Source organism: Erithacus rubecula, assembly GCF_903797595.1.
Source record: "Erithacus rubecula genome assembly, chromosome: 21".
NCBI lineage: Eukaryota > Metazoa > Chordata > Aves > Passeriformes > Muscicapidae > Erithacus > Erithacus rubecula.
Genome location: NC_136673.1, coordinates 8,224,324 through 8,236,714, shown reverse-complemented (window position 1 = coordinate 8,236,714; position 12,391 = coordinate 8,224,324). Strand labels below are relative to the sequence as shown.

At 44.7% G+C, this 12,391-nt stretch overlaps 1 protein-coding gene across 4 annotated transcripts in view; it reads right to left on the bottom strand.

The window, feature by feature from the left end:
- The window catches only part of TNC (tenascin C), a 70,730-nt gene that overhangs the window by 46,287 nt on the left and 12,052 nt on the right, over positions 1-12,391 (bottom strand). Inside the window, exon 2 of one of the 4 annotated variants that reach the window (XM_079324220.1) lies at positions 915-1,507. In XM_079324220.1, the coding sequence (XP_079180346.1) occupies positions 915-1,377 (463 nt within the window). In that variant the 5' untranslated portion in view covers positions 1,378-1,507. Of the gene's footprint in view, positions 1-914; positions 4,187-12,391 lie in introns of those variants that run through there. The other 3 variants (XM_079324221.1, XM_079324222.1, XM_079324223.1) reach the window with 3 other exon arrangements.

The window sequence follows — 12,391 nt, the reverse complement described above, 5'->3', positions numbered from 1 at the left end:
GTGGCACTAGGATGCCTTAGGTCAGCATGGCACATATAACCCAAAAGGGCTCTGATTCTCCTTGTTCCCTACAGGACATCAGTTTGGAAAGTTTTTAAATTACGATCTCTGTTTCTCCAGCTAATTTTACCAGGAAAGCTTTAATTCACTCTAATGCCAGGGAAGAGCCCCTGCCAATGACTTGGTAATTGAGTATGCTGGATTCCTCCTCCCGTCTCAAAATCCTCACCTACTGACTGAGCAGCTTTCTTAGACTGCTTTGTTATGGCACGCACCATGGGACATCATTCACCCACTGACCCAGAACACGAAGTCAGGCAGCACATTGTGCCATCAGCTGCATCAGCAACTGCGAGGCTGCTCTGAGCTCAGACGGACACATCGCTCCCAACAAGACTTGTGTTTCTTTTTTTGTATGATCAACCCCTTCCCTCAATTTAACAATCAACCAGACAGAGATATTTTCCCCTCTTCTATAACTATTTGTGCTTGTCAGTTGCCTTATGTCCTGCTGTATTTTTATTGGTCTCTACTAAAGAAAACTTGGAAGCGAAAATGGTTACATTGGCAGCTTCCTCAATGGGACAAAAAGTGGAGCCAAGAGCTTGGACTGTGTGAGTTTTAATCTTAACTCTGACACAGATTATCACCATGCCCAAGTGCTGTCCATTCTCAATGGCTCCACAGCTACAAAGGGTCCCAGGCTGACTCCTGACTCAAAGATCCATAAAGCCGTGGAACTGTGAATGAATGTACTTTGCACACTGGCCAAACACATTCCCAGTTTTGATTATGTTTCAAATTTAACAGGTCGACTTGTGTTCTTTCTTGAAAGAGATTGAAGTATCACTCTAAACAACATCTACAGCCAGCACAAGAATTTCCCCTAAGAGCAGCTCCCCAGCCTGCCTTACCTTCTGCTGCCTGGGAATTAGGACAGCATCCAGCCCCGCTGGCACACTGCTCCCGCAGGGAGGAGACCAGCCCCTCCAGCTCCTCTAGTCTGCTCAGCAGATCCTTAATGTCTGGGGCAGCTGCACAGCCACAAGCCCGGCGGGGAATGTTAATCCTGTGAGTGAAGACAATCTGGTTCCCCTCATTCACCGTGTGCTCCTCGTAGTTCTTGACGGGCTCAATCTCCGCCTTCAGGTCGGCGTCGCCGCTGGCCGTGTCCAGGTCCACGGAGCAGAGGGAGCCAACGGGCAGCTTGATGTTGTAGACGTGGTTGAAAACCACGGGCTGGTTATCCTCTGGCAAGGTCACGTTCAGCCCTGTCTCCCTCTTCTGCCGGATCATTCTCTTGATGAGTCCCCCAGTGACGTGCTGGGACAGCAAAGCGAGGACGGCACAGGCCAAGACCCGGCTGGGGAGTCCCATTGTGGTGCCCGGTTCCCTTTTGAGGCTGAGAGAGTCTTAGGTCTGCTTGGCCTTTGTAATCTGCAGCAGAAATTGGAGAGCCAGGCCAAAGCAAGCTGGAGATCCTTTTCTTTCCTGGTGTGTTTGTTCCCTAAAAGAAAAAGGAACAGTGTAAGGGATTAACAGCAGCTGCACCACCCAGCAAAGGTGTGACTGTGCTCATGTGCTGCATCCTCAGAGAACAGACCATCACACTTCACCCAAACTGCTGAGCTTGCTCTGATGTAAAATAACAGTAATTTTCCAGGATCCCAGTGTGATTCTGAAGGAAATGTCACCAGACATGAAGAAAGCTGCTGTTATTTCCAGGTTAGGGCAAATACAGTGGGCTGTAGAAAGTTTAACTCCCTCAAGCAGAATATTGGGACAAAGATGCCTGCTGAGTCTCAGCTCAACTGAAAACATTTATAAACAATTTATAAAATAAATACGTGTTCTTTTAGGATCTAACCCATGTTAAATTCTGCATTTCCTTCACCCCTTCACTGCTTGAAGGCTGCTGAAGTTGGACTATGTAAGAAACTTGAGACATTGTCAAAGGTGCATCAACGCCACCAAGCTCATTCCATCCCTTTCCTTTATGTTTTAAATTACTCCAGGATTGCTGTGGAATCTGAACTCCAGATTGTTGCTCCATAGTAAGTTCCACTATATGATGATTTATCAAGAGCACGAAGATAAATGGAGCTCCCTGCAGGTGGAAGGTCCTGCTTGTATCAAAAAAATATTTTAGCATCAAAGTAGTGAGACACCAGAGAAGTAGAGATTCCAACAAAAGAGACAGCAATTTTTACATGTGTAAAAATGCCATTTTAGCAGCCAGTATCCCTTTGCACCAGGCAGCATTTCCCACTGCCTGATCTTTCCTCAGCTATAACACAATAACTCATTTACAGTTACAAGCACCTGGCTGGGCTTTACAGCTCCTCCTGAAACTCATTATTTTCAATTAGCCCCAATATTTCCTCTTCCTCCCAGTCTGTGCATGTTCCTTTTCAATGGAGTGAGCCAGGGGAGTGGAAAGACATCCACTGACTTCCATGCAGGACCAGCCCCTCAGCACGTAGAATGAGAAGCCAAAGCAGTAATGGACTGCCTGAACAAGCACACCTAATAAATGTCATCTCAACATTTGTTTTCCTTCCCACTCCCAGAAGAACTCAGTTTAATGGATAGATCAGTGACTGTGCTTTCAGTGGTTGCAAGCTATGAAATGCCAGTAATGGAGGAAACAGCAATCTATTCTCTAAACATCATAGTTTTGATGCTAATTTATTTGTCAGATGAGAGATCACCCTTCTGATTCCCCCAAAGTGGAGGGTTTGTTTTTCCCATGCTATCCCAGCTGCTTTGTGAGGGAATGACAATAACACATCAGACACTTCACTGAAGTTTCATGGGTTTTGTAGGGAGCGTTGAGCTCACAAAGGGCAAACATCACCCCTTTTTACTGGAGAATAAATCAGAAGTGAGCAAGCAGCAGGGAAGGCTTTTTCCTTGTTACGGAAAACCATTCAGCTTTAAGGCATTTCTAACACTTACCCCTTTTGTTCAAATATTTCTGCAAGTCCTGCACCAGAAGAGATCACAAGGCTGTTAATAAAGAATAACAGACAGACGTGGTCCAGGTCTCATTTCTGACTCAATCCCTAAACTGAGTTGCCAGTTCGTGAAACGTGTTCAGGACTGTATTTGAATTGGGATTTTAGTCTGGAGCACTCCCACGATGACTTTGCAAAGTGCTCCCCATGCAATTCCATGTGCTGCTATGCACTTTTTGCCTCAGGACAAGGTCATAGAGCTAAAACTGGTACCTAACCCTCAAGTAAAGGGACAGGCTGCTTGACAGATGGATCACCAATGGAAAACTGGAACAAACTGGAGGCAGCTCTGCATCTCATTCTCACTGAATTTTAGTGAAAGTTGAGCATCCATTTCCTTATGGCTTCTGTAAATCCCAACCTACAGGAATACAGGCCTTGCCCAAACCAAGGAAATCGTGCTTTTTCTGCTGACCAGTGTGAGCTGACAAATCATTTAATCATGCTACAAACTGTGATTTCTTTAATATCCTGGAAAATGAAAAACCTGCTCTGGCAAGAGCTGCTGTCACTGTCACCTTCACTGCTGATGAAAGCCAAATGAACACCAGGACACTTGCTGCATTAGAGGCAGCCAAACCTCTCAGCACAGATGATACTGAAGAATCAATGTGTCTTGGCTGACATCCTTTTGAAGTTTCTGGAGAAGCATCGTGGTGGTCTCAGAGCAGCATTCCATGCCTGCTGTGTCAGCCCAGTGCTCTGACACCTCCTGTGATGTCTGAGCTAATTCATCCCCATCAGGTGCTCCCCATCCCAGCTGCCAAGGGCCAGCTGAGCTCCACTCCTGCATCTGACATCTACAAAACAAGACACCTTCCTCCAGTTCTTTATACATTAGCCATGCTCTTGGCTGGGAGAACAAAGAGGACATCCTTCTCTCCAGCCCCAGTTCCTCACACACAGCCAAACAACAGCTCTGGCCATGAGCAACCACCAGGGAGCAGGAGGGAAATGAAGCCACAGTCACTGCCAGGCTCTGCTGTCCCTTCATTTTCCCTCATCCACCCTTCAGAACAGCTCGTGTAGATTGTATTTTAAACCTGCCTCTTGGAGAAATCCTCTTTGCAGACATCAGCTGCTGGGTTATTTAGGGGAACCTAGAAATCTTGCAGCAAAGGTTGGCAAAAAATGACTCTTCCCAGCATGAGTTTGGTCTGTATGAGGAGCTGGGTGATGCCTGACATCTCTCAGGTTCTTTGAGGGGTTTGTATGACCCAGTGTGTGTCTATTTTTAAAAATATTTTGTCTAATAGGGAACACCTCTCATCCTAATGAGCGGTGCCCTCAGGTCATCCTGCCACCCTTACTGCAAAAATCCTGGACATGATGATGTGGATGATCTGCACAATGTTCTGCAGGACAATAAATCTAGAGCTTGTGTTCTCCCCATCTGGTCACTGGCACTTTCCCACCCACATTGGGCAAGAGTTATCTCCTGTTCCCCTGCTCCCCAAGGCACAACCTCGATTTAAATGATAAAAAAAGGTGGCATGGTCTCTCATACAACCTTAAAAAATTAAAAATTAAAAAATAGAGATTATGAATTGAGAAGAAAATAATAGCATCTCTGTAGTACCAGCTGGGGCAAAAGGAGATTCAGATAAGAAAAGAATTTTCTTATATGAACATTAACTTTAGAAGTTAGATTTTAACCGAAGAGCAGAAAAAGGGCTATTTCTAGAAAACACTCCTTAAAAACCTGATCACTGCCTGATGATACACTTAATAATATGTGGTGGAGGATGGACTGTCAATAGCACAAAGGGAAGGAATAATTTTCATTTCTGCTGCAGCCCTTTCATTTGAATATCTGAAAGCACGTCACAGTCTGGCTGTCAAAAGCTGAACAAATGTTATTAAAAAGGGTTATTTCTTTGTTTAGACATCCCCCCTTCCTCTCACCTCCCTCCTGGCATCAGAACTTTTTCAGGACCTTTTCATTTAATTAGAAATTTGTTTTTTAATAGGAAATTTTAAATCAATCTTGAAAAAAAACCCCAGGAATCCTGACTCATGGGGAATACTAAGCAAAGGTAATGCATGAATATTTCCCTTCCCCAAAGCCATATTTGCTGGAAAGCAGCAGGTGTGAGAAACTAAATTAATGTCTGCATACTTTAAAGTCCTGGTGCAGCACTCCAGTCTCTCCTGAACATTCAGGAGTGGCAGAGTTGTGGGGTGATTTGTGGGTATGTGGAATGATAAATATGCAGATGAGAGCCCTGTGCAATTTTAATCAAAACAGATTGCAGCAAAGAAGGAATGGAGGTGTTAAAAACTATCTCAGCTGTCCTTCCTAACGAAGGCAGAAGGCTGATTAGATTTGCTCAGACATCCTCTACATGTCATGACTTGGAAATTAGACATAAAAATGGCAGGGAAAAAAGAGAAGGGAAAAAATGGGATTCCTGTCAGAGCGGATATTTCCAACATTACAGCAGGAGGGGATCAAATATTGTCAGCACCATATTGGAAACAAGCACATCTTGTAAAAATCTGGGTAAAATAACAGCAGGCTGGATTCTGACAGGGAGGAAGACCCAGCTGGAGAAGAGCCAGAGCCCATTCCAGGGAACACAACAAGGAGCATTTTGAGGTTTGTAAATTGCCCAAAAGAGTTTTCTGTGATCTGTTAGCTGCAGGAACTTCATGTTTGCAGGGTTTCCATCAAGGTGTGATCCGTGTGTTCCCTGATCAGGCACACACAGGATATGCCAGGGATACAGCCTGGAGTGCCCAGCACTGGCAGCATTATCACTGTCCTTACCCACTGCCACTGCAGGGTTTGATCTGACCTGCACCATTCCCTCTCTGCAGACTGGGGGAACTGGGGCATTTCCTGCAGGGAATACAAGAGCTGTTCCACAGGACTCAGAAATTGGGACCATCTGCCAGAGGGCATTTTCACAGGGCAAAGCCTCAGAAGGTGCAGCCTCTCCAAGGGCTGGGTTTGCCAAGGGCATTTGTCTCCCGGGGCTGCAGGGATCTTCTGCAGAAGTGCATTAACTCTGAAATGTTCTCAAAGCAAAGGCCGGGGGGCCCTGGGAGTTTTGACATGTCAGGCCAAAACACAAAACACTCTGACTTCATCATCTTTCACTGCTGCTTCCACACCTTCATAACTGCAGAAAATTATTTTCTTTCTATTCCAAATTCCAACAGGGTGAAGGAATCAGCAGGGACACTTAGTGTAGGTCAAACTACATTAAATCACAGTGGAGAGCAGAAATTCATAGCAGTCCTAAGCCATCAGCCCTGAATCTTTTCAGCAGAAATGATCAAAGCCAAATTGTCACCTCTTTTTTCTCTTTTTTTTTTTTCTTCTCCTTTATTTACATTGCATCACTTCTAAGGAGAGGAATTTTAAGGCAGCCAAATTTAAAGTAATTCAGAAAATCCACTGTGCTCCCCAAGGCTCCCAGAGCACTTGTGTGCAAAGAAATGTGGCAATTGTTTCAACCCCACTTGGGCCCTGAGGGTGTGAAACTCCAAAGGAAAATTTGTATAATTCAGAAATTTTCTTCAAAGTCTTAAATTGGCTGCATGAAGAGGTGACAAGAGGGTCATAACTTTCCAAGGGGACAGAAGGAAACTGATTGCCTTTTTCTCAATGGTTTTAACAGATAAAGTGCAGAGTGATAAGCAGGAATCCATCCAGGTTCCAGGCTGAGGTCTTACCTTTAATTTATAGTCAAACAGCTTCATTTCTACATCCATGGCCAGGTCATACAGAATAAACATCCTGCAAATGCTCTACAGTTTTCAAGATAAGAAATCCCACATCTGGAAAGCCCCCATAAAACTGTGGATCTGGGCTCAGTGACCTCCCTTTAATAAACAGCAAAATGTGAAAGCACTGAATAAAAGCCTTTGCCACCCCACCTATGCCAGATTTTCAGAGTGAAGCTCTTCCTGGAAATGACAGAGGGAGATAAACATTCATGATCTGGCTGTGGGAGTGCAATGAGGGTGAAAGGGAGGGGAAAAACAAGAAAGCATCCTCTGGAAAAACTCCATGGAGAAAGGGGCAGAGAGGAAACAACTGGGAAGGGAGATTTAAACAACTAGAGGAGTTGAAGAGAAGGGATATGAGTGACACAAATCCAGGTTTTCTGTCACAGAAGGGATTCAGTGATGTCCACAGCCCCACAAGAGGAGCCTCATGGCATCCACATGTGCTGGAGGAAGGCAGAGCCTCTTCTCTGAAAGCTTTTGTAATTATACTGGATAAACAAAGCACACTCCTCCACTTTAAATATGGAAAACTGGGGCATGGAGAGGCTGACACTGAGACTCCCAAGCTCCCTGGGAGCCTCTGCCTTTTTGCTGAGGAATTTCACCCACTGCAAGCCAGAGGAAGCTGACCCAGCTCTGCTGAATCCCACCACGGTGGTTCAAACACCTCCCAGAAGGCATTTATAGCTCTTGAAGCACATAAAAGCACATTTTCCTCTGGATGTGCCTGCCTTTGTGACTGAAATCCTTCTCCTTTCAGGGCAAACCAGCAGCTTGTGTTTGATGTGGGTGAGCAGCCACAGCTCAGGGCTCTGGATGCCCCTGGAGCCACCTGTGTCCCATCTGGTGCTGGCACTGCTCATTTCAGAGCAGGGAACTCTGTGGGGCTGAGGGCAGGCACAACCAGGAGCACTCTGAGTGCAGAGATGGGAACTGCTCTGCACCTCATTCAGGATTGATTCCTCAGCTGTCACACATTAGAGTTTGCAGAATGCATCCATCATCCATTCCAAGGGGATTGCCCATGCCACTGGAATTAGTTGTGAAAACAAGAGGAATTCTATTATCTTAAATCCTCTGAGAGGTCCTGTTTATACATTTGTACCTCAGACTCTTCCAAAGAAATGCAATTAAAACAATTCATGGGCAATTTTTGCCCTGTGCAGCCCCTGGGATCCTGCAAAAACCAGAACTTCAGTTCAGTTTTCACCTTTGGCCAGGGCTCCCAGGTGATGCTCCTGTTTTGGGGAAGCTGTAGGGTCTCTGGTTCACAGATCCTGCTCTACACCATCCTGAAATAAAACTTGGATGTGTTTTAGCCTCCACCCATTCTACCTTGGCTGGAAAGCAGCACTGCCAGGGCTTTGCCAGGGCTGTTTTGGAAGGAATTTTAATTAATTGCTTTGTGTACACTTTAGAATTTAGCAAAGGCTCATATTTCAAAGCCATCAGCATGACAGTGCCACAAAGGGGAAGGAGAAATAATCCACTGAAGCCAACATCCATAAAAATGTGAAAGAGCTCTGGTAAATTCTGAATGATAAGCATAAAAGGAGACCCATGAGAGACTAAATCTTCTGTTGTACAGTGACTATTTTGAGGTAAATTAGCATGATTATTCCATTCTAAACTACTTTTGTTTCAGAAGTTTTGTCCTCTTATCCATGGAAAATCTCTCCAGGTCTATCCTTGTTCAGGATCTCAGAGAGAGAAGAGAATTTTCCAAACTAAACAATGAGTTTGGCTCTTTTTCAAAGCAGAGTGAAAATTCAGGGATTGGAGGTGATCTTGTTCCAGTACCAGTGACACCTTTGATCAATGAAATATTGAATATAATGAGCAAATCTCATGAATTAAAGGAAAAATTTAATCAGCTGGGAGAAACTGACTGCTGAAAACATGCAATAATTAAACAGAGGTGAAAAGCAGATTATGTGACGAGGTGCCTGCACTAATAGGATATGGAACTCAGCAACCAAGAGGTGCCTTCCAGTTTCTGGGTCCTAGAGACTCTGCTGATTTATGTTTCTTAGGAATTACCTGGCTGAAGATGAGAAAAGCAAAGGAATCCTGCCAGGAATGTGGGAATGGCACCAAGCTGGGACTGGCAGAACTGAGATCATCCCTTACTTCTGCCATTTCTGCCCAGTCACTTCTCACCCTGATTTCTATTAAATCTAAACAAAGTACAAATAACTAAACTTCCTAATTCTCTTTCCAGCTGCTCTAGAAAGATTCTTCAGTTTAGTCCCAAGAAAAGGCTGAAATTTTCTGCATAAACTAAACACTCCTCATGCTTGAAAGTCTTAATTCTTTTAATATATCACCTGCATTAGAGGAAGCCCCAAGTGCTAAGTAAGAGAAGCCAAGTGGCTACAGCTCTTCATGAGGTTTAATCAGAGTCACACCCTAAACAGGTCACAGGTGGGGACAGGACTGATGGTGGAAAAGGCAAAGCAGAGCCTTGGAAACGGTACAGCCTGAGCTGGTTAGGGCAGAACTTGCTTTTCAGGCCAATTCTCTGTAGAATAAACTCAGACCTCGAGGCTTTGCAGCATCTCTCTCCAACAGGAATCCCAAGCATGATGAAGAATTCACATTTCCAGGGGCAGAGCCCAGGGAAGGGGCATCTGCTGAACCCTGTGCTATCCCAGCTTGCCTTGGCTCGTGTCAGAACCTTGCAGCAAATTAAGCTGCTGTTTAAATGAGAAGCATCCAATGTGGCATTATGTAGTAATTATATATTAACTGCCAGCCTCAGGAACAGACCACACTAAAAGCAGGAATCCAAAGCTCTTAGCTCATTTTTGGTGTCACCAGATTTAATAAAATGATCTGTGTTAAAAATGAGGGAAGGTAATTGCTGAGTGACTTAGAAGCGTGGTGCAGAATTAATCAGACTACACTCATAATGTGGTGTTTAATCTCTCATGTAAATTGCTGCTAAATGTGCATAATTAGAAACAAATCAATGATACATCTCAGTGTGAGCCACAGATGTGCTGCCTTCCAGCAGGGCTACAAGCTCCTGACTGGGGATAATGGGGCTAAAACCTTGTCTCCAGCTTGGGACTTGCCTTTAGTTCATTTTACTTCAAAACTTCAGGAATCCTTCCTGCATTCCCTTGGAGACTTTGTCCAGCAAAAGTGTGCCAGGGTGGGCAGCTGCTCACCACATCCTCCTCTTCATCACAGGAGCAACAGGAGCTAATTCTTGACACCCAGACTGAGATCCCAAATGCTGGAATCTTCCCAAGCAGGGATATCCTTGGGATATTGGTGCTGTCCACTGTTAGGTGCTAAAGGCCTTGAGAGCTCCAAGAAAACACAATGGTGTCACTTCCTATCCATCAGGGAGGGATTTGTGGCACCTCTTGGCAGAGGGTGAGCTTGGGGAATGCTGTGTGTGACCCCACAGAGTTCCCAGGGCTGCCAAGGCTCTGAGCATCCAACAAAACCCAACAAAACCCAACAAAACCCAACAAAACCCAACAAAACCCAGCACACAAAGGGAGCTGGGAGTGAGAACCAGCCCTGCTCTGTGGCTGCATCCCTGTGCCAGGGCTGGCTGCTCCAGCAGGGCAGCAGCCCAAAGGCAGCTCCAGCCAGCAGGGCAGACTGCTTGGGAGCAGGAAAATCTGAATTTCCATACGGGATTCGTCCCAGCCACTGAGGAGGACATTGGCAAAGAGAATGCCCAGCCTAAGGATAAAGCACTTCCCTGCAGAGGTTTATTTTGGGTGTGCTGGAGGCTGAATTCCTGTGCTGGAGTAATCCTGGGGATGAGGTCATGGGTTCCCTGAAGGGGCTGCTTTGTAGCCCCTGTTAGTTAGCAACGCTTTTGTCTTATCAAGCATCTGATTAAACTCACAAAAGAAGGGTCTTTAAAAAAACAGGCTCAGGCAGAATTGAGAAGTGAACAAATAAATTGAGTTTGGGTTTTTAGTGGGTTGTTTTTTTTTATTTTTTTTTCATTTTGCTCAACAGGAAAAGGGGAGAAGAATAAGATGGGAAAGGGGAACAAGAAGTGGATTCCTTGTTCTGAGATGACAGGACAAAGACCTTCATCTGTTTTCAAGATTTCTACAGAGGCAGCCCTGTCCAGACACCAGTTACACCCACCCATGTGGCAGATGTCACCTGGGAGGGTCACAATGCCACATCCAGCCAGCACAAACCATCCCACACCTCTCCCTGCCAGAGTGACCAGCACCCACCTCTGCAGCAGTGAAACTCCCCCAGAACAGGGCTTCTGTTCCATTGTGGAGGAGGAAAACTGGAATTGGACTCAAATTTTTATTTGCCTTTTACAAAGACTTGGCTGGTTTGCAGTGATCTCTCTGTAACTCAGGGATATTTATAAATTATATCTACTGTACTTCTTAGAATTACAGTATTTCATATCAGTTATTTGGTGGCATCAGTGTTCTATACTAGAAGAAAATATTTCTTTTTGTTCTTCTCATTTTGAATAATTCATTCAGTATTTCTCTCCATTGTCCTCTCCATTGGATGAAAAAAAAACAAAACCAACCAATAAAACAACAAAAAACCAAAAACAAACAAAAAAACCCACCCCAAAACAACAAACCAATGTAAAAGTTGTCCTTATAAGAAAACTGGAGCCAAGTGATGATAAAGTAACAGGTACAACTTCTAGAAAGTTTTTCACAACACATATTTGGTCACTGAAAGGTGCAATGTTTCATTTGATTCTGAAGACTCAGCAAGAAGGAACCTAAGAGGGAGTCAGCAACATTTCAGGAGTTCCTATTCTTGAGAAAAATTTCCCTGACAAATCTTTTTTGTAAATTATGAAACCAGTAATGGCTTGCTTTGAACCAAATGGCCTGTTTGGAAGAATAACCACCTCAATCATTTCTTCAAAGGATTCCTGCTCTTTTTTCTAATAAAAGCCAGAGCAGCCTGGCCTTCAATTACTAAGTGAAAATTTATGGAACTGAACCCACAATGCTCATGCTCTTCTGCACCCCAGGACAGTAAAAAAGAGAATTAATCTCATGTTCACTCCCACCTCTAACAGCTCAGAGTTGTGCCCACTAGGGAGTAAAACATATCAGCATTTTCAAACACCAAACTGAATTTTCAGGCAGCAAAATACTTAAAAAATACTGATCCAGGACCCAGAGGCTCCTTAACTGCTGCTCTGCCCAATTACCTTCAGCTTGTTATCTCCAAGGACAGGAATTCTCCTTTTCCCAAGACCAGCTCTGCTTGTTATCCCCCAAAGGACTGTGACTATGGATAAATAACACTCCCCTGCCCCCCCAGGATATTTGGCTGGGAGTCAGCTTGGCTCAAGATGTAAAACAAACAGCTTGGAAAAGGGAAGAGAAGAGAGCAGAGCTGGGGAGGGGCAGCAGAGGAGACAGACACTGAGATTTCTCAGGGTTGGGATTTGATGGTGCTGCTCTGGTGTCTTAGACAACTCCACTCCCCCTCTGCCTCCAAAATGTGTTAGACCAGCTGGTGGATTTGACCTGTGGCACTGCAGGGATTCACAGCAGCTAAAAATATGTCTGTGTCTTATGTTTTTTAAAATCCTGTTTTTGTTGGAGGCAAAAAAAGGATAAGACCATGCAAAAAGGATGCTGCTGAATGAGTTCAGCAGCCTG